Source organism: Mirounga leonina, unplaced genomic scaffold (genome assembly GCF_011800145.1).
Source record: "Mirounga leonina isolate KUSES-001 unplaced genomic scaffold, KU_Mleo_1.0 Mir_150, whole genome shotgun sequence".
Classification (NCBI taxonomy): Eukaryota; Metazoa; Chordata; class Mammalia; order Carnivora; family Phocidae; genus Mirounga; species Mirounga leonina.
Window position 1 is genome coordinate 37,418,196 of NW_023270374.1, and position 27,829 is coordinate 37,446,024.

At 51.7% G+C, this 27,829-nt stretch overlaps 1 protein-coding gene across 3 annotated transcripts in view; it reads right to left on the reverse strand.

Moving 5' to 3' along the window:
* SULF2 (sulfatase 2) overlaps nucleotides 1-27,829 on the reverse strand; it is a 116,064-nt gene that overhangs the window by 77,482 nt on the left and 10,753 nt on the right. For all 3 annotated transcript variants that reach the window (XM_035006504.1, XM_035006502.1, XM_035006503.1), the window contains exon 2: nucleotides 10,049-10,324. In XM_035006504.1, the coding sequence (XP_034862395.1) occupies nucleotides 10,049-10,223 (175 nt within the window). In that variant the 5' untranslated portion in view covers nucleotides 10,224-10,324. The remainder of the gene's footprint in view (nucleotides 1-10,048; nucleotides 10,325-27,829) is intronic.

Consider the following 27,829-nt stretch of genomic DNA (forward strand, 5'->3'; position numbering starts at 1 on the left):
TTCCTTCCTTCCTTCCTTCCTTCCTTCCTTCCTTCCTTCCTTCCTTCCTTCCTTCCTCCCTCCCTCCCTCCCTCCCTTCCTTCCTCCTTTCCTTCCCTTTCCTTTCTTTCTTTTTTTTTTTTTTTTAAATAGGGAGATTTCACATCAATCTAGCTCTCTGGCTTTGCTTGAAAAAGACAGAGATCTGGCCTTGATGGGTCTAAAGGTGAGCGGACCTGAGTAACAGGGGCCCAGTTTAGAAGGTCTACTCTGGTTCTTCATGGCTCCCCACTTCCATGTTTACAGGACCTGCCTGGCCCTAAAGGCACTGAGTTTACAACCTGTAGCTATTTCTATTGCAGCTGAAGGCACCAGCTAAGTAAACCATCAAAGTAACACTTACTATGACCCAGAGCCCCAGAGAGAGCAGGCTTTAAGAGGGGGAGGAGAGCGGTGGGTCTGGGTATAGGCTAGAACAGAACCTTGACCTGGGGCAGGGGGCAGGGAGAGAGGAGGAAGGGCCATCAGCTCAGGCCACAGGTGGCAAAGCACCTGTGGCCTGCGCTGTCCTCCTGCCACTGGTGACCACCTGCCAGGCTGGCATTCCCATGGCAGCCCTCGTCGGGTCCTTGAGTGTCCCTGGAATGCCCGCAATGTCACCGGATCAGCTTGTCAACTTTAACAACCACGGGAGGCTGGCCCCGGCCGTACCACTGCCCAGGATAGCTCTGTGCCCACAGTGGGGGGGGGGGGGGGGCGACAGTGACAGGAAGGCCTGGGGATGAGCCGCAGAAATGGAGGCCACACCTGGGCAGAGGGACTCCACTGTTTCCTGAACAATGACATTTGATTCCCCTCCTCATGGCCAACTATTGCTGTGCCTTCAACTCGACCCGGAATAATTACACCGGATGCCTGGGACCTGCTGCTCAGACCACTTTTCTTCGCGATGGGGCAAAGTGGGGGTGGGGGCGCTCCTGACTCTGGGATGTCACAAAATACAATCAAATGCTGTTGCCGGTTTTAGCTCCAAGAAGCCAGGGCTCAAAATGGGTTCCTCAACCCGGTATCAGTGAAGCAGATGTCGAAGAGGCCGTGTTGGAATTCTATGAATGGACCCTGGACTATCAGAGAGAGCATGAAGTTAATTTTTCCTCCTTTGCCTTCTGCTCGCTCTGGCCGAAAAGCTTCTGGGAGAGAACTGTGATACAGCCCTTCTCAATGGAAGGGAGGTGGCCCAGAGGCCCTGGGAAAGGGCAGGTCGCAGCACTCACGGGTCACGGCCTCCCTGAGGAGCTCCACCCACATCCCGTTCCTTGCCAGAGGCTATGTCTTCCATGAGGCAGGGCCTCCGGGGTTGTTTGGCCGACTTGTCCTCATGGGCTACACAGAGCCGGTGACCTAGCCACTGGCCTGGTGGTGATGTGTGCAAAGTGGCTGGATGTCTGTCCGGAGCCTGAAAACCTGTTCCCCTGGTGTCCCCGTCCCTGTAAACAGCACCGCCATTTGCCCATCCACTCAGCCAAAACCTCAGAGTGATTCTTGATTCTCCTCCTCTCCCCTTGCAATCCAGCCACAAGCCCTGCCTGCTGACCCTCAAAACAGAACCGGCTCCATCCCCTTGCTCTCTCTGCAGGGCACCCATGGGCTCCTACCTGGAGCCACCCACTGGCCTCCCTGATTCTGATTTCGTCCCCTGGCCACTACCCCTCTACCTGCAGCCAGACTGAGCCACTGAAAACATGAATCATGCATACTTGACTTGCTCACAACAGCTTGGTGACTTTCTATAGGTTTTGGAATAAAATCCAGACCTTCCCCCATCATTCTCCCCCTCACTCCCCAGGTCCCGCTGTCCTCCTCGAAGTTCCTGGCAAGCCCATTCCTGCCACGGGGCTCTTGCGCTTATCCTGCTACCTGGGATGGTCCCCCCATCCCAAGTTCCCATGTGACCGTCTCCTTCTCATGGTGCAGGTGTCACCCATGCCCTTCATACAACATCGCCCCCGGTCCTCCCAGAGGTGCTGCCCCTCACTGGACCCTTGCTCCTGATCTCTGGTGTGGGAGAGACCCCGGTTGTCCACCAATATATGTTTCCCCTTCCTAACAGGCCCTGATTTTAATCTTTGATGCACCTAGCTAGGAAATACATTTCCCAGACCGTCTTGCAGCTAAATGTGCAAGTGGTCCTTCCCTTTGGCCTTCTCGATCAGTTCTCTGTCCAGTGATTCAGCCCCGTGAGCTGACCTAGATGGGCTGTATCCACAACTGTCTTTACCCTCTGGTTTTGGGCTGGAGTTGGCTACTGGAGGGCCCTGGGAGATCAGCAGAAGAGGAAACGGATGTTGGGGTATGCAATCCTCCATTTCTCTCCCCGTGATATCAACACAGGGGGACAGCTCCTGTTGGGTGGCCCTCTGCGTTCCAGTAACCATTTGCTCCCCTCATCCCCTTGGGCTTGGGATAGGAATGGCTCCAATGTTACTAAATAGATTTCCCCACACTTGCTTGCTCACACTTTGGCAAAATATAGTTAAACCCTCCTTGAATAATCCAAATTTGAGTGTGCCCCACATTTCTTGCTGAGATGGTGTGGCTAATTAAGTAAGTTCTGTCTGTGTTGTACGTGATGTCTGGAATGAGGTCCTTAAGGGGAGCTGACTTAACTTGAAGTTCATTCTTTTTACCCTTTTGCTTCCTCCTTCTGTGATGCCTGGAATGTGGCTCTGATAGCTGGAGCTCCAGCAGCCATTCTGAACCATGGGGGTGACCTTAATGAGAGAAGCCACACAAAAAGCATGGCAGAACAGAAAGGCAGAGGAGCTTGGGTACTTGATAGCCTTAAAGCCACCATGCCAGCCCTGGAATGCCAATTTCCAGATATTTTTATGTGAGTAAGAAGCAAAATTCTATCTTGTTTAAGCCACTGTTATTTTATATTTTCTTTTATATGCAGCCAAACCTAATCCTGATATAGTTAGCTTCCAGAATTTAAGTGATCTCCCAAGTGTTGCTAAATTAAAAAAAAAAAAAAAAAAAAAAAGGCCTGCAGGAATGTGCTTGGCAAGTTGAACGCCAGGGTGGGTCTAGATGAGCCTTTCTTCCTCCTGAGATAACCTGTAGCCACATGTTTTTGTAACTCTAGTGAGAAACGGCAGGAATGTCAGGAGTTGGTATCTTAAGAGAGGCCGACTTGGAAGTTACACTGATCTGGTGTCCGGAATCTGGGCACACTCTCCTGGGCTTCCAGCCATTTGGCCCCTACGGAGTACCCAAGCCTGAAATTTAGAATTGATTTCTGGAGATCAGTCTGTAGTACAGGGTGTGGTTTCCTTGTGTTCACAGATGGAAAGTGGAAAACAAGCGCCTGGCCAGAAACCCTCCCGAGCCTTTCTCTCAAAAGCCTGCCTCTCCCACCAGGCAGCCCTCTGGGTTAGGGGCCTGCAACTTTCAAGATCACAGACCCCTTTGGGTCTTGGACCCAGTAAAGCACAAACAGGCACACGATCTACAGACACTTCTTGCCCCCTCCCTGGCCCTCGCTCACTCCTAGCTCGTCCAGGGCTGGGCCTCTTGCCTGAACTTGCGACTCTCAGAGCTGACTGCCTTGGACAGCTCCTCCTGGTTTTTCCCAGCCTCTGCAACTTACCAGGTCCAGAAACTGAACTGAGTTCCTGACCAGAGCTCTCCCCATCTCTGTCAGTAGAGAAGCCCTCCTTGCAGTCATTCAGGCCCAAACCTTGGAGTTATTCATGACTCCTCTCACCCACTCCACATCAGGTCCATCAGCCTATCTTATCAGCTCTACCTGATAACGAGGGGCAGCATCTTCTTCCCCCCACTCTGGTCTGAGCCACCATCATCTCGTGCTTGGACTCCTGCCGTAGACCCCTCCCTGGGCTCCCTGCTCTTATTACATCCCTCCAGTTTATTCTCCATATCATAGCCAGAGGAGTCATATTAACACATAAGTCAGATAATGCCCCTCCTCTGCTCAGTGTCCTCCCCTGGTGTCTGTAGCACTCAGAATACCAAAATCCTCCCTCCGGTTCAAAGACCCTGCATGATCTACCCTTCCACCATCAACCCATTACCTCTCAGACCTCGCCCTTGCTCACATTGCTCTGCCGTCCTGGCTTCCCTGCAGCTCCGTGAGCCTGGTGGGACTGCTTTCTGCCTCAGGGCCTTTGCACCCACTGTTCCCTCTGCCTGGAATGCCCTTCCTGGGGGAACTCTGTTGACTGGCTCCTTCACCTTCTTTGCCCAATGTCCCCATAAAACCATCACTCTCCCTCTCCCTCTCCTTACTGACTTCCCTTCCTTGTTTTATCCCCCTCACCTCTTTTCACTGTCGTAGGCACTATATACTTTATAAATCTTTTCTATTAACTCTTGCATGAGTATGTAAGCTCCGTAAGAGTAGAGATTTTGCCTATTTCTTTTGCTGCTGGATCCCCTCTGGCACATGCCTGCTGAATGAATGAGTCTGTCCCATAAGCACCCTGCTTTGGAGAGAGCCCTGTGAGTGTGCCCTGAGCATCTCCTAGACTCGACTGCACACCTGGTGCTTGCCTTCTTCTGGCACCAGTTCTTGAATTTTCCTTTAGGGGACACACCTACTCCCTCTCTGAGTCCTCATGGCTCCTGGGCGGTTGGCCTCATTCCTGACTCCAAGGATGTGCATGTGACCCAGGCCAGCCGATCCTTGTATTCCGTCCCCCTGAATGGTTCACGGTTGACCAGCTGTCCCAGGGAGGACCAGATCTAAGATACTTCATTCAGGGCCATTTATTGGTACGCATGGGAGAGAGACACTCTTTCTACAAGGATGGCTCACTGTACCATTAACGCAGGTCTGGTGAAAAGCTGGGTTGAGGGTGAAGCCAGTTTGGAGGAGAGCTGAGAATAGGGAGATGGAGAGCAAGATGAGAGCCAGACAGAGCTCCTGGATCCAACCACATTTGAAGCTCAGAATACACTTGGACTTTTTATTTACTTGAGTCAAATAAACTCCTTTTTTGGTGGATGGTCAGTCCGGTTTGAATTGGGTTTCTGTCACTCGTCACTGAGAGAATCCAGACTGACAGAAAGTGGTTGTGAGACATGGGTTTTTATATCCAATGGAACACTCGTTTCCATGGCATTTCTGTGGCCCCTCCAACATCGCCACTTGGTGGCCTTTCATCAGCCACAACGGCACGACTCCGTTCCTGCAGTCTTGGGGGGCACACCTGGAATCTGGCAATCTGAGGGGGCCTCAGAAAGACGGCTTGTTTCTACCCTGTGTGGACCCTCTGGAGATAAGCCCCGATATTCTGGGGCTTGGGGATCTGTCTCCTTAACCCCCAGGCACAAGAGCCCCTTAATCGTGGGGCTCCAACATGAAAAGCCCATGGCTCATGCTCACGAAAGCCCCTCCCTTTCGCAGCTTCCATCCTGCTGACCGGGGCCAGGAGAAAGTCTCGGTGAGATGCTGTTGTCCTCACCCTTCATGACAAAGACACGCCAGCCTTGTGGGAGGCAGCCGCTTGCCCAAATGCAGAAACACTGCTGTTCTCATTGTACTTGGGTTTGCAGTGACCTTTTAAAAAAGGCAGTGGAGACTGGTTTTTCATTTACAGTCATAATTTAAGACTTCCTTTTCAAATACTATTTAAGCTTCAAAAAGTACGTCCAGTTCAATAAAATCTCAAATAATGGAACAGACGGCCCTGGGATGCCGCAAATGCTCCACAAGGACTGAATCTAACTGCTCTTGGTGTCCCCAGGCCTGTCTGAGCCGCTAAGGCTCACCAAAGGTTTGGCCGGATCGAATCCAACCAGTAAACCCTGGCAGGGCTCCCCAGTGACACAGCCTATGTGGCCCAAGGACACCAGATGCAAACAAGACGCCGGCTTCTGTGTGTTTCTCCTTCTCTTATGCTTCTGGTAAAGGCGGCCAGCCAAGCCCCTGCTGGTCTCCGAGGATCACCCAGACACAGGGATTTTCCCAATCACCTTGACAGTGTATCCATAATGGAGGCTGCTTCCTGACCCCTGTGTCCTGGAACCAGTTCCTCTGGGGGTATGTGACGCTTCTGAGTGACAACTCAGGGAAGGGTGTCAGATGCACACGAGCAAAGAGCAAACGAATCTACGGCCCGCCTTCCCCCGCCCCAAACTCGCAATGAGGGCACGAGACGAGCCCCTCTGTCTGTGTCCCACCCCAGTTCTCTCAACCAGACCCTAATTAGGATGGACGGCTGTTCTCCACCCGGGACTGGAAGGAAGCCTGGAATTAGCTCAGTCGAGAAGCCTTCAGCCCCGAGAACCATCAGAGCTGCCGCACGAATGAGCAGAAAATAGCAGATGATAAATTTTTTAGGACCACCCTCTGCGTTTCGGTTGTAGCAGACTGTGAGATAATGGGCTGGCCTTTTTTGGAACATGCATTATTGATCTGGGTCTGTCTAGTGGTTTATAAAAAGCCCACCGTCCCCCCGCCCCCCCCACTACCGTCTTCCCATCCCTCACCTCCCGAAAGCTGCACAGCCTCCTTCAAAAGCCAGTTCCGCTGGGGAGGGGGTGGCTCGAGCGTGGAAGGGAAGGTTCACAGGCACTGGGCATCTATGCAAGGTGGTGTGCGGCGTGGGAGCTGACAGATGCCCCAGAACACGAGGGCTCTCAGTGCACCGAACCCACTGCCTGGAACTTCTCTCTCAGCGTATGCTGAGATGCATGCATAATGACATTCCTGGCAATGGTATTTGTGACAGTGAACGCCAACTAATGAACACACGAACAATCTAGAAACAACTCAACAGCCATTCCAGGAGACTGGTTAAGTAGAACAGTGGTTAAGACCAAGGGCTCTGGTTTCAGTCTTGCCTGGCTATAGTCTAGCCATGTGGGTGTGACCTTGGACAAGAAACTTCATTTTCCTGTGCCTTAATCCCTCCCTCTGTAAAATAGAGTGAATCTATGTATTTCAAGTTAGCTGTGGTTCTCCTTGCTCTCCTCCCTCCTGTGTCCTTATCATGCCCATAGATCCTTTTTCTATATTTGCATATTCTGTTGGTTTTATTCGAGAGTCACAGATGTAAACGTACGATCACATTTTGACATGAGGCTTAGCTGGATCACATTGCTGCCCCCAAAATGTGTTGTTCCTAAGGGTGGCTGTTCAATCATTCACCTTGGTTCAGGTCAAAAGTCTAGGAGTAGCCCTTGATCTTCTTCTTTTCCTTAATCCCCACAACCAACCATTTGTCGGTGCCCCACCTGTGACTGCTCCCACCCTGGGTCCAAGCTTCCATCACCCCCTGCCCAATTCCCGCAAGCCTCCGAATGGGGCTCCCCGTCTCTGTGCTCTTGCTCTTGGCAATCCCAAATGGAACATCAGCCAGAGGGATCCTGCTGGAACCTAAGTCAGCTCACGGCCCCTGCTAAAGGCCCCCGAACCCATGTCCATCTTACTAAAACTTAAAACCCTCATCATGGCCACAAGGCCCCTCATGACCTGGTCCCAGTCGACTCCTGGCCTTATCTCTCTCCACTTCTATCCCGGCTCTCTCCACCCCACAACCTTCCTTCTGTCCTAACCTACCAAGTTCACTGCTAACTAACACTGTGTCTTTGCCTTTCTGTTCTTGGCCTGGAATGTTCCTTTCCCATCCTCTAGCTCCCAGCACGGTGCGCTGCACAGAGTTGGATGCTTAATAGGTATCTGCCGAACGCACAAGTGGGTGTCTGGGCAGTCTTGAACTCCCAGGCATGACTACCATCGAGGGGCCCTGTGAAGCAAGACCTGTGTGCTCAGAGATCCGGGTGCTACGTGCAAGGGGTCTCTGCAAAATTCTACCAGAAACAAAACTTGCATCCCTATGGCCATGATCTGTAGACTCCCCATGGTCATCAAACACAGTTCAAGCTAGATGCTGCCGGACAGATAGGTATTCTGTATGTCCAACTGTCAATAAAGGCTCTGGGCTTTGATTGCTTCCTGGCTGCAAAGTCTTCTTGCACTTGATAAGCTCCCTGAGAAAAATCTATACTTGTGATCATTAACACAAATCATTATAAGGAGCAACTGGGATGTATATAAATCACCTTTTCTTAGCAGTTAAAAAGGCTGGTGTATGCTTTTAATAATGGATCCAAAAAGAGTGTAGATTCACAGTTGGATCTTCACCACAATCTCAGGTTTCATTGCAAAGGCTTATCCAGTAAACCTTTACATTAGTTGTCATCTATAATATTCAATTGTCCTTTGACAGTGGATAGAGGCTAAAAAGCCCACCCCTCACCTGGTCAACTATTGGCACTCTCTACCACAACCCACGAGAGCCTCCAAGATTCAGCTCCATCCTCTCTCTCCAGTCTCTATTCCAGCTCCCTTCCCCAGGCTCCAGCCCCATGTGTCTCCTTGCTCCTGCCTCAGGGCCTTTGCACGTGCTGTTTTCCCTTTTTAAAAGGTTTCTCTTCACAGTACACAGTAGCACTGATGATTAGAAGGGAAATCTATAGGAGGAAAATGCACAAGGCGTTGTGTGTTGTCCAATACAGTAGCCACAAGCAGCTATTGAGCACCTGAAAGGTGGCTAGTCCTACATGAGATGTGCTCTAAGTGTAAATTACAGGCCATATTTCAAAAACAATATAAAAAATGCAGCTATCTCCTTAATGACTGATATGTTGAGAGAGAATCATCTGGACGTATGGGGTTAAATAAAATACATTATTAATTTCACCTGTTTTTTTTTAGCATTAAAAAATGTAGCTACTAGAAAATTTAGAATTGCTTCTATCATTTGCATTTATGGATCCTGTTATATTTCTATAGGGCAGTTCTGTGTACGGTTTCCTGTTGGAGAAATAGAACCTGTAAAATCAGTGACTTCAAGGTGGTGGTGGTGGGGAGAAGACACAAGCTAGGGAGAAAGAAGGCTTACCCTGAGGGAGACCCCCAATGGTGAGCTGGAAATATCAGTGGAGCTTGAGCCTGGGGAGCAGAAGGTGCAGCTGAGACAGACTCTGGAGGGCTCGCTCTTGGCGGCCTCGGGTGTGGAGGCTTGTCCTCAGGCAAAGGGACACGTGGGGGAGAAAAGCCTCACGCAGGTGCAGCACGCACTGCTCAGACGGAGGAGCCTATGGTCTGGTGTGGGAGCGCAGGGCTGGAGCCAGGGCGGCTTCTGCACGGGCCAAGGAGCGGCGTGGATGGCTCGCGTGGGGAATGAAGGCGCTGAGACTGTGAGCTGGAGAAGCTCTGAGAACATCAGCCAGAGGCAGACACGCCTGCCATCGGTGCAAGTGAGCTGGACCCTGCCAAGGGGCCCTGTCCTCACCCGCTTTACCCGGAGCCAAAGCACCGCGAGGGGAGGGCGCTCCACAGAGGAGGCGGGCAAGCTCATCCTCCTGAGGCACCGTCTTTGTGAACAGGGTCAGGTCACTAGCAAGAGTGTCCACCCTCCCTGTCCCTGGATGCCACCAAGGACGGCTGAGCCCACCTGAAGTGGTTAAGACTGGAGGAGCAGGGCCCACATGTGCCTGTGTGTATACACACACACACACACCCCGGCTGGCTCCTTCTCAGCTTCAGTGTCAGCTCAAACATCACCTCCTCTGAGAGGCCCTCCCTGATTACCAATTCAAAGTGGTTCCCCCTCCCTGCCCCCATCCGGTACAGCACCCTCTTAGTATCACCAGCCCGTTTCTCCCTTCTTGAAATGATCTTCCCCGTGACCTTGCTGATCACCTGTGGCCTTCACTCCACGACAGTAGGGATAGTACCTGTCTTACTCATTACTGAAGTTCCAGGCCCTGCGATCTTGCCCGGCACACAGCAGGTACTCAATAGAAACTGGGTGAAAATAATGAATTGGACTCAGCATCTCTCCTTAGGACTTCTGGAGCAATCCAGGAAGGGTTCTGCCTCAGGAACGAGTTGGACACCCCTCGCCTTGCGGACCAAGCTGCAAATGCACACGTGGGGGACAAACCCCCATGACTTGGTTTACATCCAAGCGAGCTCCACAGGTCTCCACGGCCAACCTGCGTCAGGAGCCTCAGAGCCTGCGGGCCGGCTGCTTACCGAGCTCCACGTCCTGGTCGTCCGTCAGCACCAGGATGATGTTGGGGCGGATGTTTCTGCGGTCCCTCTGAAACCTGCCTTTCAGGCGGTGGTGGGACAGGAACGCCGAACTTCCCCCCAGCAGAGAGAAAACGGTTGCGGAGAGCAAGCAAAGCAGGAGGCTGGGGGGGGCCATTTTACGTTCTGCCGATCCGGGGCTTCTGGCAGGACCCACGAGTCTGAAGTGGCGTTTTGTGGACGTGTCTCTGGTCCCTTCTTCCCGCTCTACTCACGGATCTAAAGTAGGAGGAAAAGAATCAGGTCAGTCTTTACGTAAAGGCCGCCTGACGGCTCGGGCTTGCATAATGATTCCTTGCATGGACAACGAGGGTTCCTTTGATCAGGGGGAGCTGGGAGCAGAGGAAACCTAACTCAGAGAAAGTGAGAAGGAAAGAACTTACAATGTGCTCAGGTAACAGAGTGGCAGGAAAGCTTTCTGTGACCGCTTCTGCAGACAAGATTTCTCCCCTGGGCTGGCAGTCTTCTGAACGTGCTGGTGGTGGCCCTGGCCCCCATCAGATAGCCAGCCTATCTCCGAACCCGCCAACCGGTTCAGCAGACAGATCAGCCCCAAAGAAAGGAAAAGAAGGAGCCCAGACATTTCTGGGGGTGGGGAGGCAGAAGTGCGCAGGACGCAGTCCCCGCTCTTGGGCAGCCTGTGGCTCAGGTAGGGTGTGGATGAGCAGGGCTACACAACCCTGTGTGTGTTCCAGTCACAGCTCTGTCGCTCGCCAGCTGGGTGTCCTCCCCCTCAAGCCAGTAGGGGACCTCAGTTTTCCCGTGAATAAAATGGGGAGACGGGGTTGTTATAGGAGCTCAAGCCAGCAGGGATGTGTGTGAAGGCGCCCTGCAGACAGATCCCATAGCTGGACAAGTTATTCACATGGGTTTTAAGTTTGCAGAATCAACAAAAGGACAAAAGAGAAAACTGAGGGCTAAAAAGCTACGGGAGAAGAGCTGTCACAGTCAGTTGTGACCTCGGTCACTCCTGGACCCCCCAGGTCAGATGCGGTCACAAGCAAAGGTGGGAGGGAAGGCAGGATGGGCGCATCTTGGCTTGGGCAGGTCTGATCTTGTTCTGCTCTTTGCTCTCTGTGGTCATTTTTCTACTTCTTGAGGAAATGAGCCTTCAAGTCTTTCCAGATATAGACTTTAGGTCTCATTTATTTAAAACAAGAGAGAGTGAGCAAGGAGATGTGTCAGGAGGAAACCAAGCTTGTTGGAGGTGGGGCCACGTGACCTTGAAGGACTCTGCCCACCTCCCCCCCACCCTTGCCGAAGTCCCAGCTCAGGGGACTCATCAAGGGCTCTGGTCCATAGAAGGGGATGAGCCACTGCAACAGCCCCCTAAGAGGTCCCCTGTTTCTCCCGACTGCACCCCCACCCTCCGATTTCTCCAGGGCACCAGCAGGATCTTCCTAAAATGCAAATCCCATGTTATCACTCTGCAGCCTAGCCCAGGCTGAGACCAGCAAGGTGTTCAGGGCACAAGATAGAAGGGACTCACTCACTCCAGGTGGCACCAGTGCGAGGCACTCACTTCACTTTAGCCCCAGTCCTGTCCCTCACCTGCTCAGACCCTCCCTTGGCGTCCCTAGCCCAAGGAATACAATACACACTCCCTACCAGGGCCTACAGGTGATTCAAGTGTTCCAGCCCCTGCCTACTTCTCCTCCTTCCTCCCAATTGCTCCCCAGCCCCACGGGTTTCTTTCTGTTGACAAGTCAAGTGTGTTCCTGCCCCAGGACCTTTGCACTTGTTCTTCCTTAAGCCTGGAAGTCTTTTCCCAGATTGATTTTCTATCCTGGGCTCACTCTCCTCTGCCAAGTCTTGGCACAAATGTCACCTCCTCAGAAAGGCCTGCCCTGATTGCCCTATCTAAGGTGGTGCCCCCACGCGAGGCACTTTCTATATTTTGTAACCTGTTTTATTCTCCTCACAATCCCTACTACAACCTGTAATTATCTTAGTTGCCCAGTTCCCCCCACTAAAGGGTCAGCCCCACGAGGGTAGGCCGCCTGTTAATCACAGCTGGGTCCCCAGCACTTAGTATGAGGCCTGTCACGTAGTAGTAAGCACCAAATAAATATTCTGAGAGCTAAAGGAATGGAGATTTTGTTAAGATCCTCTGAGTTCTGCAGACCGAGGGACGTGGGACTTGGCAGGGCCATGCCATAACCTCGGTATGGAGGCTCAGAGGCATCACCAACCCCATTCCCCTGTCATCCTCCCCCAGGAAGGGTCCCGGGGTGGGCTGCTCTTTGTTCCTCGGATCCATTTTCCACTCTGCTCTGTGCCCTAGGAAGCCAGTCTCGCCTCTGCAGACTGCACCTGCCCCATCTTTGGCTTCCTGCGGTTTTGCCAGTGGGAGTTCTGCTGGGAGGCTGCTGCGCAGGGGGAGGCAGGACATCAGCGTGTTTATCCAACTCTGCTCCCCGCCTTGCATCAGCGGCACCCCAGTGCCTTTGTCTCTCTAGGCTGGCCACTGTTCTAGCTTTCCTCCAGTCCTGGGGGCACCCCTCAGCCTCCACTTGCCCCTTCAAGCCTGCGGGTAGCGATGACTCTCCTCCCTTCCTAGCTCCCTCCGGGGGTTGCAAGATTCCTTGTTTGCTCCCTTACCCCAAACTGCTCCTGGAAGTAATGCCTTTAGTCGACACTCTTGGGGGCAGGCTGGGAGCAGAAGCAGGCTCCACGCAGTGCTTCCCTCCCCAGGGGCCTCCAACAGGACATCTGTGCAGGGAGGGGAGATGAGGGTGATCACATTCTCAGGAGCGCTGACCTGGGAACTGTGACTTTCACAGGCCCCGAGCGCAAGCATCAGCTTCCATCCTGTGGCCTGTCGACAGCCAGATCCACCGCACCAACTGTGTTTTGAGCACCTGCTGTGTGCCACACTGTGGATGGGTAAGACATGGACTTTGGACTCACTCGCTGGGTGACGCCAGGCAAATAACTCAACTCTGTGCCTCAGTTTCCTCATCTATAAAATGGGTGTGGAGGATGAAATGGGTTCATACAGAGCGCTGAGACCACAGCCTGGCACACGGAATGACCCAGAACACATCATTCACAGAGTAAACCATTCCTGGATGATGGTTGCTGTAGTTGTGGGTGGGCTGTGACGGGCGCTCTGCTTGCAGAGTCTCCTCCACTCCGACCACCTCCCACACAGGTATGAGTGCTGTCCCCATTTTACAGTTGAGAACTCGGGGGCTTAATCACGGGCCTGAGATCACCCTGGGGAGGAAATGGCAGAGATAGTTTGACCTCTGCTTCCCCTTGACTGCTCAGCGTGGGTCCCCTCCCCTAAACGCACCTTTCCCAACGACCCCCATTCAGGTGCCACAGCCCCCGTCGCTGGTCCATCTGCACAACCCTTCCACTGTGACATGGCCTTATTTAAAAATAAAAACATAAATACGTGTTTTTGGAAAAGCAAACTTTCTATCCAAGGGTAAAGGAAAAATTGGCATTCCCGTCTCCATCAAACTAACTCACACAAAATGAAAGAAAGCAGACACTGTTACTCAGTCTCACAGCTTCTCGTTCCTTCCTAAGGCTCTAAGCTGAGCTCTGTGCCCACCTGCTTTCCCACCTGTACCTGCTCTCTTTCTAGGTGTTGAAAGGAGTCAAAATGCATTAGCACCGTCCCAGACTTTCTGCTGGCGGGAGTGGGAGGCTGGGAGAGGGTTGAAAAGGAGACATGTTCCACCATCGAATCGGTCCCTGAATTACCCCAAATCATGGGGTTGTCCTCCAATCATGTTGTTTATCAGTCTGTGTCCCACCCGCCCCTGGAAACACATCAGGATGCTTTGTGCTTTGCACTTGAACTGATGCACCAAACATCTCACCTTCATGTGTGAAAGGCACATTCATGTGCCTTCAGATAGACATCAAGCACTAAAATAACATCGAGAGACTTTCCAAGGGATGCCCCACAACTCTCTTCTATCAGAAACAGAGAGCTTGCAATGCTCCAGCCCCCGATCTGTCCATTTTACGTTTAATCTGCATTTCCGCCCATCCAATTATACCCATTTTATTGATGAGGAAGCTGAGGCACAGAGAGTTGAAAATACTTTTCTCATTATTACATGGTTAAATAAGTGGCAGGCATGGGGTTCAAACCCAGTCTGGCTCGACAAGACTGCTCAAACAGAAGCCCCTGGAAGCAGACCGCTGGGCAAGTTCCTGAGGCTCCCAACCTGTTTCCTTCCTCATTTGTCAAATGGAGCAGCAGGTGGCCAGGTGTCCTCTGAGGGTCTTTTGGGGCTCTGGACCTGTGAGGGAGGTATGGAGCTGGGAGCTGCAGCCTGCATTGGGAGCTCTGGGCCAGATGGTGAGTGGAGCTGGGAGACGTGATCATTGGACTCTGTTCCTGGCACCCATGTTGGTTTTCTCATGCAGACCCCCAACCACAGTCCCCTTCACCCCCTGCTCCCCAGCAACTATAACCCACCAGCCAGGATGCTCCCCCTCTGGATAGAAGTCAAAGCTCTGTGACTGGAGACTGGTGAATAACAGGGGCTAATTATTTCATCAGATCACGTCATCAGTAGGTCGATTTTTGATGAATTCCCCCAGCTCTGACTTCCCCTGGCCTTGTGCCAGCCTCTCTGGATGCTGAAGAAATCAATTAAAAATGACACATGGGATTCTGCCTCCATTTTTTTTTCCTCCTTGGAAAAAGATTCAAAGCGGTTAAACAGAGAGTATGTGGTGAATTGTACAGCACCAGCAGCCCGATGTTCTGATTATCCCTCGGACACCTTGTCTCATTCCCACCAGCTTGCTGCAAGGTCCGCCTGACTCCTTCTCTTTGTCCTGTGTCTTCTCACAGACCTTGGCAAAGGCTTGCCAGTCGAGGAAGACAGCTCTGGAAATGTCTAGTATCCCAAGTGTTCAGAAGCATCACTCCTGCTTCTAGATTTATCTGTTAATCTGCACAGAGGAACAAGTCTCTGGTGGACCAATGACCCCTCGGCCCCACAGACCACAGCTTCGGGGAAGCTCCCGGGACCTCACCCAGACCTGTCCAGGAAGACCCAGATGGTAGTCTTCCTCTGAGGATCCCCAAATTGCCAACAGATTAGCCAAGAGGAGTTTGGGAATGATTGGGCAGGTGAGGGGCTGGGAGAGGAGGATGTGGCCGGAGGCAGAACAAGGCACTGACCGGATGGAAGAGTGCTCAGGGAGAAGGGGAGAAAGGGGACTGTAGGGTGTGGAGAGATGCCCCGTGTGCTGGGGCCAGGTGGTCCAGACAGCTCGGCCACTTATGTCTTCCTTCATTTACTTTATAAATTTTTATTTAGGGCCTACTATGTGCGAGGCACAGTGTTAGCTGGTAGGATAATCCTGCCTGGATCCTAACAGCCTCCTAACTGGTTTCCCTGCTTCTACCCCCTCCTCCTTCTATCAAGTAGCCAGAGGATCCTGTTAAAACCAAAGAGCCTGTCTCCTTCCACTGAAAAGCCTTCAAGGGCTTCCATCTCATGCTGAACAAAACCCCAAACCCTCCAAAGGGCCAACGAGATCCTACACGGTCTGCTCATCCCCTCTCGGACCTCATCATCTTCCATTTTTCCCCTTGCCCACTTGGCTCTGGCCACATGGCCTCTGTGCTGTTCCTTGCACATGCCAGGCACGTCCCCACCCCAGGGCCTTTGCACTTGCTGTTCCCGCTGCTTGGAGCCCTCGTCCAGGTATCCTCAAGGCCCTTTCCTCACCTCCTTCGGGTCTTTGCTTACATTTTGTCTTTGTAGGTTAGCAGAAATCTCTTCCCTTCCCACCCCTGACAAACTACGTATTTTACCTCTTTCTTTATGGGTCCCCCCTCCCCACCCACTCTCACTAGAGTGTCCGCTTCCTGAGGGCATGGATTTTTGTCAGCTTTGTTTCACATCTGTATCCCCAACGCCTGAAACAGTGTTTGGCACATAGCTGACACCTTAGCTATTTACTGTCTTAGCAAAGAATTTTCTCCCCGCTGGAAAAAACTCCTCCAGCTGGGGTTGGGGTCCCTGCCACCCCCTTACTGCGTTAGGTAGGGGCAGCCTGACTGTAGGGCGGAGCATGTGACCCAGGTAGAGCCAATCAGCACTTCCTGGCTCCCTAGCTGCAGTGATTGGCCCAGAGGCAGACATGTGACCCGGGCCTGGCCAATGGGAGAGAGCGGCAAGAAGCCGTGGGATGAGTGGCTGGGTGGAGGGAGTGGGGGAGCCGTCCTTGCCAGCAACTGGGAGGCTCCGAGGGGATGCTGGGGACACCGGGCTGAACCTGTGGCTAGTCACAGGCTCAAACAAGTAGCCTTTGCTGCTTTAGCAACAGGAAGCACCGGGATCAGTACAGTAAACACCCTTAAAGAACAGTGATGAAGAATAACTGATAATTATGGGGTACTTATCACAGGCCCTGCCCATTTCTCAGCACTTTTCCCGTTCCCCACGTCACCCTTACAACATCCTTATGAAGTTGGACGTTCTACTTGCAGGTGAGGAAGCTGAGGCATGGAGAGTTTTCGAGAACTTGCCCACGGTCAGGCAGTTTGGAGGTGGAGCAGCGGAATATCGTCCCTTGGCCCATCTCCTCCCCATCCTCTGTGCTTCCCTGCGCCCTGGGAGGTTCACTTGGGTGGACCACATCAGTGGGCTCCATGCTTTCTCACACCTGGTGGGGTTTGGCCGAGGGGGAGGGGGGACACCGCCAGGGGATGGGAAGGTGGGAGGAGGGGCCCGGGCACTTGCCAGGCGTCCTTCCTGCCCAGGTGCTGGGAACTGAGCACATCCCTCTATTGCTCTGCTGGGGGCCACAGCCCCTGTGGGTGGTCCTCTCCAGGTTCCAGCAAATGCTCCCCACTGTTCCCAGCCCCAGGGATCTGTATATTCATTTTCTTACACTCTGCTCACACCTTTATTGGAGGGCACCATCTGTTTCCTGCAGGGCCCTGGGTGGGTAAAGCAAGCAGACCTCACAGCTGAGATTTGCACCCAGAGGTCCTGACCCCAGAGCCCCATCTTGACTCCTATTCTCATTTGGAAACCAATGAATGATACAAGAAGTTGTGGTTAAGTGTATCGCACAAACAGGAAGAAGAAGGGGGAAACTGCTGGCCTGGGGGGCAGTCAGAGAGGGCTGCCTGGAGGAGGTCTTAAAAGTTTAAGAAGCCTAAGAGGAACAAAGTTCTGAAGAATCCACAGGGTTTTTCTGAAGAAGAGGGTGGCGGACAGGGTGCTTCCGGCAAGGGAAACGGCCTGAGCAAATAGCAGGCTGAGTGGGAGGGATGGAAATGTGTGGTCCTGAATCTCACAAGCTCAGAAGTTGTCTAGACAGGGGATGACACAAGCACATCTGTTAAACCCTACACTCCCCTGGCGTCTCCCCTTCTTCCTGGTCACAGGTTTTTTCCAGCCTTCTCTCTTCCTCTCCAGGGCTGTCAAGAAAGGACAGGAGCTCCTGTAACCTACGGATACAGACTCTCCCTGTCTTCCCTCCCAAGGTGCCAGGGCATCTGGGGGCTCTCTGTGCCTGGTCTTAGAATTCCAGCGGGAGGCAGGGAACTAAGCCAGCTCTCCAGAGCAGGACACGAGACAAGAGAAGGGTCTTTCAAAGGGAGGAGGCAAAGATCAGCCTTCAAGACAAGGGCTCAGGATCTGGAAAGGAAATTAGGGCATAAAGAGAAGGGCTTAGGAACCCCATTGCTTGCATAACTATTCATTTGACAAGAAATCCTTAAAGACCTACTATGTGCCAGGCACAGTTCTTGGCACTGCAGATAAAGAAATGAAAAAAAAAAAAAAAAAAAAAAAAGTCCCTGCCCCCAGGGAGCTGACGTTCTAAGGAGTCAACAGATCAAAAGCTAGAGTCAAAAACCTTTAGCTAAAAGTGAGAAGTGACAGGATTCACTTCTCGGCGAACTTTTAGGACAGGACCATGGAGTATAGTTAGAGCTCAAAGAAAGCTTAGAAACGATATATTCAAGGTGCTGGAAAGCTGACCATCACAAGGTTTTGTATGTAAAGTGAGTGGGCATGATTCACATGCCCGAATATCTGAGCATCTGTGGTCGAGTACTGTTTCATGATCAGTGAAAAAAAACCAGACACAAATCTCTAGTCTCATGGAGCTGACAGAGAGAGTGGAGAAAGCCAAGCAGATAGATATGTACTAAAATGCAGCAGGGAACAGGCTGAGAAGGGGGGCGGGGGGATGGGATCTGGAGCCAGACAGCTGGCATTCAAATCTTGGTTCCACTATGGACTAGTTCTTGGGCAAGTAACTTACCCTCTTGTGGCCTCAGTGTCTTCAACTGTAAAGTGAGGCCACTAAGAGCACCTAAAGAGTTGTGAGGAGGAAATGGCTTAATGCCTGTGAAGCCTTTAGAGCAGGACTGTATACAGTTAGGTGCCCAATACATGCTGTCTAGCATTTTTTGTTGGGTTTGGGCCAACGTACTTTCTATAACAGCATCCAGTTTTCATCTGGGGATCTTCTCCCCGATCTTTGGTCCATAAGGTTCAAATTAGGCGGCAGCTGCAGAGCTCCAAGGCTAGACCATGGGATCCAGACCCGAGCCAATCAGAGCCTTCCAATCCCTCTTCCTCAGTGATTGGCCAATCAGAGTAATCTGGGCATCTTCACCTAACTAGGAGGAGATGCCTACCCTTTCCAACTGGCTAACTGGTTCCACGTCATTCCACCATGAAGGTAAGGGAAGCCTGATGCCATCTTGCCTCATGTAGAGGTGGAATGAAGCCAACACACAGAAGAAAACAGAGCTGAGAAATGGTACATACTTGGGTTTGGAAACATTTGAGACCTGGATCTAGCTAAACCTGAAGGAGGAAGATTTACATCTGGATTCTTTGTTTCAGGCGCCAATAGATTCCTTTTTCTCTTTTGACTAGTTTGAGTTGTTTTCTTTCTTCTTAGGTCAGCTTTCTCACACGTTGACTCCTTAGGGACATGAATCAAATTCTCTTTGTTTCTTAGGTCGCTCCAAGTTGCTTTCTCTGTCACTTGCAACCGAAGGAACCCAAATGGTAGAGCAAGCTGGAGACAGAATGTTGACTCAGGTGGCTTCCCAGCCACCTCCTGCCTCTGTGTAGACAGACCTGACAACATGGCTTGCTAGCCCTCAGCCTGGGCCTGGGCCCAACTCTCTGCCTTACTGTAAGCAAACTTTCTTCATCCTTATTTGTCAACCGATAAGAAAAAGGTGGTGTGGAAAAGCAGAAGGAACGTGGGCGTGGGAGTCATGAATTCTGGTCCCAATTTGGTCTCAGTTTCCTCATCTGCCAAGCCAAACAGACTGTTCCTGGGCACAGCCCTGGAGTTTGGGATGGGTGGAGTCTGACAGGTGGAGAGAGGGCCTTCCCTGGCCACCCTCCTGGAAGCAAGCCTCCCTGTTACTCTTGGCCTCATCCAAATTTTGTTCTCTTCAGAACACTCATCACACGTGCGATTCTTTATGCACTCTTCTATTCTGGTCTTTATTTTGTGGCGGTTGTTTTCTCCCTCGAGCTCTGCAGGGGTAGGGCTGTCTCTTTTCTTTTTTTTAAAAAAGAATTTTTAAAAAAGATTTATTTATTTGAGAGAGAGAGCCCTTGCAAGCAGGGAGAGGGGCAGACGGGGGCGGGGGGGGGAGAGAGAGAGAATCCTCAAGCAGACTCTGCACTGAGTGGGGAGCCTGACGTGGGCTCGATCCTAGGACCCTGAGACCATGACCTGAGCCCAAACCAAGAGTTGGACACAACCGACAGAGCCACCCAGGCGCCCTAGGCTCTTTTCTAAATAGTCTCAGCCCCTGGCACAGCCTGGGTGCTAATTCTTCCAGTTACTCAACAAATATTTACTGAGCACCTACTATGCACAGGTCCTATCCTATGTGCTGGGGATCCAGAAATAAACAATCTTTCGTGAATCAGACACAAAATAAATCATAGGCCTGAGGTGATGAGTCTTAAGGGTGTGAGGCAAGAGAGGGAGGTCAGAAGTGCTGGTGGGGGAAGGCTGCATCTTTAAATGGGGGGGGGGTCAGTTGGGCAGAGTCTTGAAGGAGGTGAAGGAATGTGCCTTGCAGATACTTAGGGGAACGGTGTTCCAGGCCTAGGGAAAAAGCAGTGCAGATGTCCTGGGGGAGGAGCGTGTCTGGGAGTCTGTGGCACATAATGGGGGCACGTGTAGCTGGAGTGGAGTTGAGTGATGGGAAGGCTAATACTTGCAGTGAGTGGAGGATCTGGAAGGTTCCAGCCTGGGAGTGTTGAGATTGGATGTAGATTTTAACAGGATCCTTCTGGCTGCATGTGGAGAACAGACTGCAGGGCGTGAGGGTGGACTGAGGGAGGCCAGCGAGACAGCTGCCTGGACAGTGCTTGGACGAGGACAGGGGCAGTGAGGGGGCGAGATGTGAGATTCTGGATATTGTTAATGAATAAATGAATGAATGAATGAATGAATGAATGGAGGATAGACTGGCACACGCCAAGTGCTCCAGTGATTATTTCTAACCATTGACCTTCAACCTTAGCAGGAGAATAAAATCTTTTTTTTTTTTTTTTTTTAATGCTCAGGGACTCATGATCAGGGACAGCATGGCTGGCTGGTCTCTGCTTTAGAATGGCTGAGGCCACAGCTGAAATGACAGAAGGGCTGGGGACTTGATTCATTGGGTGGCTGCTACTGGCAATTGGCTAGGACCTCAGGGGGGCCTCTCCTTCCTCCCCACATGGTGGCCTCAGGGTGGGCTCTGATTTCTTATGTGGCAGCTTCTGGCTCGGAAGGTGGGTGCCCTAGCGATGGGCAGTGCTGCCTCAGTTTTTCCAACTGAACTCGGTCTTCTCTGCTGTCTCCCCAGTGTCACCCCCACCACATTCTCTTGGTTTCACAAGACTGGCCAGATTCAGAAGGAGGGACAGGACCCCACCTTTCCATAGAGGAGCGTCAAGGTCACGGCAGAGACGAGCATGCTGGCTATCTTGAGGCCGTCTTGGAAACACAGGGGAACCTGCCAAGTCCCAGAGGCCAGGGCACCACGGCAGGGGGAGCCATGGGCCTCTCTCGGGCACACAGCACCCTTTCTAGGAAGTGAAACTTAAACCGAGTCAGATTCCGTGTCTGCATCTGGCAAGCTTTGGAGTCTGTGCCCATGCTCAGTTCAAAGATCCCTGAGCCTCAGGAAGCCCTGGGTGACCCGAAGGCTCCCCGGACCCCAGGCCTCCATCTCATAATGGGGTCCAGAAAGGGGTTCAATCAGTGGTGTCAGGTCCAGAAGGTTCTGAAGGGAGCAGAAGAGGCAAAGAGAAAAGCTTGCGCTGCACGTGGAAAGCCTCTCACCCCCATACTTCAGAGAACGAAGCTTCTCCTGTTTTATCAGCATGGAAACCATTAATTCCCCCTTAAAAACAAACAAACAAACAAAAACCTTCTCCCTCCTCGTTTTTAAGTAGAAAGGAAGCCCCCAACTAACCCAAAAACCCCAAGTGAAGTGTGGGACCAGGCTTCAGGGAACTGGCCCCTAACTGCCCTCACTTCCCTCCTGCTTTGGTGGGAATGACACTCCTGAGGCTCGCCCCTTGGCCCTCTGAGCCCACGGCCACTGTGCCCACGGAAGCCATCCAGGAGGGAGGCCACCGTGTCACTGGGCAGCTGGCTGGCTTGTCCGGGGGTGGGCGCCAGGCCATTCTTTGATTTGGGGGGGGTGCATTATAGGGTGTCTACAGCCTCCCTGGCTTCCCTACGTGGGACATGTGAGTAGCACCCACCCCCGGCCATGGATAGCAAAAATGTCTCCAGACATTGCCTCATGTCCCCTGGGGAATGTAATCGCCCCCAGGGGAGAAGCCCTGCCGTAAATGGATAGCAGCATAAAGAAACAAATGCAAAGACACTGCAGTTGGATTCTTGCTTGCCAAGGGCACTGATCTTTTTCTTACAAGGGGAGCAGGCCGCCTTGAAGACCACAAAGGAGGGGTTACAGGGACTCCTTCCCTGATGACTCAGAAGAGAACACCATGAAATTCCATGTCATTTATGGCATGACCCCTAAAACGTGGCCCCTAAGAGGAGGACCACTGGGTCCTGCCCACCGGAAACCATGCCTTCATCCAGTCGATGGGACTGGGTTGGCCAGAGCCCAGTGGGCTGGCCCACGGCTTAGGCTCAGAAGCCTGGATGTTGTTTGGTTACTTTTGGAGAGAGACACCTGTCTGTAGTGGCCTTTGTCTAAAGTGGGGCCTCAAACTCAAATGCCTGCAGGGGCTAGGCAGGAGAAATGAGGGACGTGGTCTGGATTTAGGGGGACAGGTTGGGGGGTGGGGACTGGACCACAATGGAGAGGTCATTTCTAAAGTGAAGACATTCAATACATTTTAAACACTGAGCACACCGAGCAAAGCTCCTCTGGAGCTTGGCCATAGGCCTATTTGCAACCCTTCAAAGCTATGTGATCTTTCCTGAGCACCTACTGTGTGCCAGGTGCTCCATAGGATGTTGGGAAGCAGCCATGAACATGGAGCAGGTCAGGCCTCTGCCCTCAAGGAGCTGACATCCTGGTGGGGGAGACAGATAATAAAGGGAGATGAATTTCAGGTCGTTTTAAGAGCTTTGAAGAAAATCGTCAGGGACACAGGATAGAGAGTAAATCAGGGGAGGCCCCTAGGAAGGGGTGATGTTTCAGGTGAGACCAGAAGGTGGTGAGAAGCTAGTTGTAGGGGAAGTGCTTTCTAACCAAGGGAAAAAGCAAGTGCAAAGGTCCTGAGGTCGGACTGAGTTTGGTTGAAGAACAGAATAAAGACCAGTATGGCAGAAGCAGAAGTGGGAGCCTGCCAACCTCCTAGAGGAGGTTGGACATCACCTTCCCCTGGCCCACACCTTCCACGTAGGCCACACCTGTTGTTCTTGCGAGGTGTTTAGGGGAAATGGGAATCAGACACAAATTCCCACGTCTGTTCTTTGTTCTTTTGTCTCAGCTGTGGACAGAGGCTTCCCGGGGAGCAAGTTACAAAGTTGTTTCTGCAAAAGGCCTTTGGCCAAAAGCAATAAAGTTGGACCTGAACAGAGTCATTATTCATCCCTAATTGTGGGCCGGCTCTCAGTGTAGACTGAGACTGTAGATCTCAGCTGGGACTGAGGATTCCAGTCTCCTATTTTTTAACCCCACACTCTTGGTACAGTTGACCCCCACAGGACACGTATTTTTGGTTCCAGAGACTGTATGTAGTTCCCTTCGAAAAGAACATAAAGGGATACAGATCTGTTTTGGCGGCCCTGGTATTAATCTTCTCATTCTTTCTTCCCTTTCCACCCAATCCACAGCCGTGGGCGCCATCCTCACCCATCATATGCCCCTGCGATTAGCAGATGAGCTTCTCATTAGCTCACCTTGGAAACGGCCCGGCGTTTACAATTATTTGAGAAGCTTGTACTCATTGGCGGGGGAAGGAGTCAGAAGCAAATTTTACCAAATAAGTCACTAAATTTAGAGACGCGAGTGGAGAGAATTTCGCATGACAGGTCCATTTCCAACCCTGACATGCTGTGCAGTCTAATCAGCAGCTGGAAAGACTGCCACAGGGAGAAAAGCCATAGGTTAGAGGTGCTCCTTGTGCTCGGATCAGCTTCTCCCGCTGGTGGTCTCACTGCACTGGGGGGTTCACCGGGTATCAACAGGTGTACTTTGTGTCACCCTCTCCTGCCATGTGACCTAGTGGTAATCATGTGACCAAAGTTGGTCAATTAGACTCTCTTACGGGGCTTTTGACTCTTAAAAGGAATGTCAAGAGCAGAAGGAAAAATCAGGGTGCATTTGTCCCATTGGAACCCCTCCTCCAGCAACTCCTGCGGGGGGTGGGGGGCTAGAGCTTCCTAAGCTAAAGCCTTAGAAGGCCTGGCAGCTTTCATTTTTGTGTTTCTAGGAGTCAGGCTACCCCAAGACCACCATACTGTGAGGAAGGGCAAGCAGCTGTGGGAAGAGGCCATGGGGAGGAGGATGGAGGATTCAGCCGATGGCCCCAGTGAACTCCCACCTGATGACCAGCACGAGCCGCTGGCCATTTGAGTGGAGCCATTGTGGACCTTCCAGCTGATATCACAGGAAGCAAGAGAACCAGCGGGCAACCCACAGAATTGTTACAAATACACTGTTGCTTTAAGCCACTGAGCTGGGGGTCATCTGTTACAAAGCGGAAACACAACCAAAGAGCCTTGAATGACACTGATTCGAGCCCATTCCTCCAACTGAAATGTCACAAATGACTGATGATGAATCAAGATGTTTGGTCTCCAGTGGCCAATGGCTTTAATCAGATGAACACTTAGAGGAGAACTCATTCACTCATTTTTCCATCATTGTTTCAAACAGCCAGTGAGCTGAGCACTGAAGGTACCAAGATGAACAAGCGTAAGGCGCTCCTATTCCAGTGGGAGCGCCACACATGGTGCCTCAGTTCGCTCAATTTCAAAATGGAGATGATAATAGGCCTTGATCAAAAGCTTTGTGGTGATGAGGAAATGCTTGGCAACAAGCACCCAATAGCTCTTAGACTTCTGTTATTATTGTAAACAAAGTTGCAATGCAAGGTCTCTAGAAATGGTGGCTGTTTGATCTGAACAAAGTGTTGTGGAGGAGGAATGAACTCCAAGGACCATGTGGGCCAGGCAGGTGACATAAATGAGTCAAGTGGGCTCAGTGCAAGAAAACCCCACACACTCTCTTCTCTCCAGCTCTCATTCTACACTTTTGACAGAGGCGTAAGAACAAAGAAGTACTGCTCCACAACGAGAACAGCAGGGCATGTGCAATGACCAATGACAAGTGACCCTGATTGCAGCCTCAGACAATAGGGAATGGGGCGGTGGGGGTACTGTGGCAAAGTGGAGAACCCACGATCAGTGGGGATGGGAACTCAGGGTGGCCAAATATGGCCCACGTCTCCCTATTTTTCACAAGCTGGAAACTCTAATTTTTAAAAGGTAAAATCTCACAATTTTTAAAGACCTGACAACTAACTTGAAAAAATGTTCAAAACAGCATGTAGGTTAAACATTTCTGTGAGCTGAATATAGGCCCTGCTTAGACAGCTTGTGACGTCCTACTCTAATAGGACAGAACAAGGAGAGACTTCTTTGTGCTCCACTTTCCCTGTCTGTGAAATGGGGATTAGAAGGTCTCTGTGCTATAGATGGAATGTGTGTGTCTCCCCCAAAATCCTATGTTGAAACCTAATCCCCAATAGGATAGTATTAGGAGGTGGGGTCTTTGGGAGGGTGGAGCTCTCATGAATGGCATTAGTGTCCTTCTAAACTAGACCCCAGAGAGTTCCCTTGCCCCTCTGTCATGTGAGGACATGAGAAGGCATCATCTGTGACTGTGGAAGTGGTCTCTCACCAGACTCTGAATCTGCTGGCACCTTGACCTTGACCTTGGTGAGAAATTTCTGTTGCTTATAAGCCTTCTAGTGTCTAGTCTTCTGTTACAGCAGCCTGAAGAGACGAAGAGGGCCAGCATCACGAAGTCACCATGTGTTCACCTGAGTGGGCATTCAGAACGCCGCCTGGTGTGCAGAAATGTGAGCTTTCAGGAGCGTGAGTTCAGGAGAGGAGGTGAGAGAGGCAGGTCTTCTGAGCTGTGACAGCTCCTTTCAGGAGGGGCCCGTATGGGTGGGGGGAGAGTAGATTTCCCAGGGCACCTGCAGAAATGTCACGCCGCTGATCTCGCATATTAACATTCATGTCCCCAGCGGAGCCTTCTGCCACAGCCCTTCCTCATCCCTGCTGTGGCCTGAGGGCGATGGCCGCCCCTCTCTGATCGATGTCAGCATGAACCCCATCTCCAGTTCAGGGGCCGGTGAGTGCAAAAGCAACCCTCCCCACTCCCACCTTTGCTTTCTGCAAATGACAAACTGGTTTTGACTCCTTTGCCTTGAGCAGTCACCTGCAAGCAAGGATCCCCAAACACTAGATTCAGACCCAGCTGTACAACTTCAAGCCTCCTTCCCAGATTCCTTCATCCAAAAAATATCTCCTGAGCACACAGAGTGCCAGCCCTGTTCTGGGTGCTAGGGATACAGAGGTGAACGAGACAGATCTGCTTCCTCTAGCCACAGGGCTTGCTTTTAGTGAGAGGAGAGAGACAAAGAACAAATCAACAAATAAGCGCATTGAGATAACTGCAGAGAGTGGTAAGTGTTATAAAGCAGGCGTCATTCTAGGTATTATCTAAGGATGTGATGTTTGAGCTGAGACCTGACGGATCAGAAGGAGCCAGACTTGTGATATCCAGGCAGGGGGGACAGCAAGTGCAAAGGCCCCGAGGTTGGAACAGGCTTTGCTGTGGCCAGTGTGACAGTGTAATAAGCTTGGAGGAGCGGGGTGTGAGTTGGGGGCCGAGGCCAGGCAGCCATAGTACCCATAGGACAGGGTAGCCTATGGCAGGGGTCTGGACTTTACTATCGGCACAACAGGCCACCGGAAGGAGGGTTTTATTACAGGAGCTGCCACCACCTATTTGCAGAAATGCCTAGCAGAAGGCACCCCATCCAGCACCTTCTCTTTCTGTGTTAGCAGTGTGAAACTTCAGCTGTACATGGGAGTCACCTGGGAGCTCTAAAATATCCTGATGCCCTGGCCCTACCCCCGGGGCACTGATTTAATTGGTCTGGGGGGTGGCCTGGGTGCTGGGATTTTTACAAGCTGCCCTGGAGATGGCTAGGAACTTGTGCTCCGCTTATGAGCATCTCCTGAGTACGTGGTGACAAGCCCACCTTGGGCTTCCAGGACCGGCTCAGAGTCCTATAGGGTTGGTCCCCAAAGTTTGCTCCCTTCCTGAGCTGGCCTGGCTGAGGCCCAAAAGTCAGGTGGGGGGGGTCAGGTGGGGAGTGGGACATGGCGGAGCCCATCAGCTCAGGAAGCCTCAGACTCGAGCTCTAGGCCCAGTTACCTCTTCTACTTGTGGCCATCTGTCCGAGCTGGACTCCCTCCTCTGCGGCGGGGGGTGGAGGGGGGAACCACAGCCTTCCTTATGGGCAGGGCAGTTGAGAGAGGTGGTGTAGAACCCCTTCGAGAAGCTAAAAAGAAAGCAGTGGATAGTTCCCCGCAAAACCAAAAAACAGAACTACCCTATGATCTAGCAATTTCACTTCCAGTATTTACACAAAGGAAATGAACTCACTATCTCGGAAAGATACCTGCACCCCCTTGTCTGCTGCAGCCTTATTCGCGACGGGCCCAGACACGGAAGCAGCATTGGTGTCCGTTGAGGGATGAGCACACAGAGAAGAGGTGGTGTGTAGACACACATCATGGTCTGGTCTATCACTCAGCCATGAGAAAGGAGACCCTGCCATTTGTGATCATGTGGATGGACCCGGAAGGCATTATGCTTAGCGAAATAAGTTGGACAGAGAAAGACAAAGACTGTATGAGCTCACTTAGGTGTGGAATCTCGAAACAAAACAAAACACGGAACTCACACACAGAAGAGACTGGTGGCGGCCAGAGGTGGGGAGTGAGGGGTGAGCAAAATGGGTGAAGGTGGTCGACAAACAGGTGCAAACTTTCAGTTATAACTGGGGACAATGTACAGTGTGGTGACCATGGCTCATGAGGCTGTGTTGAGTATTTGCAAGTTGCTAAGAGAACAGATCTTAAAAATTCTCATCACGAGAAAAAACCATTTAACTGGGTGATGATGGATATTAACTATACTGTGGTAATCATTTTACAAAGTGTACGCATATCAAATCA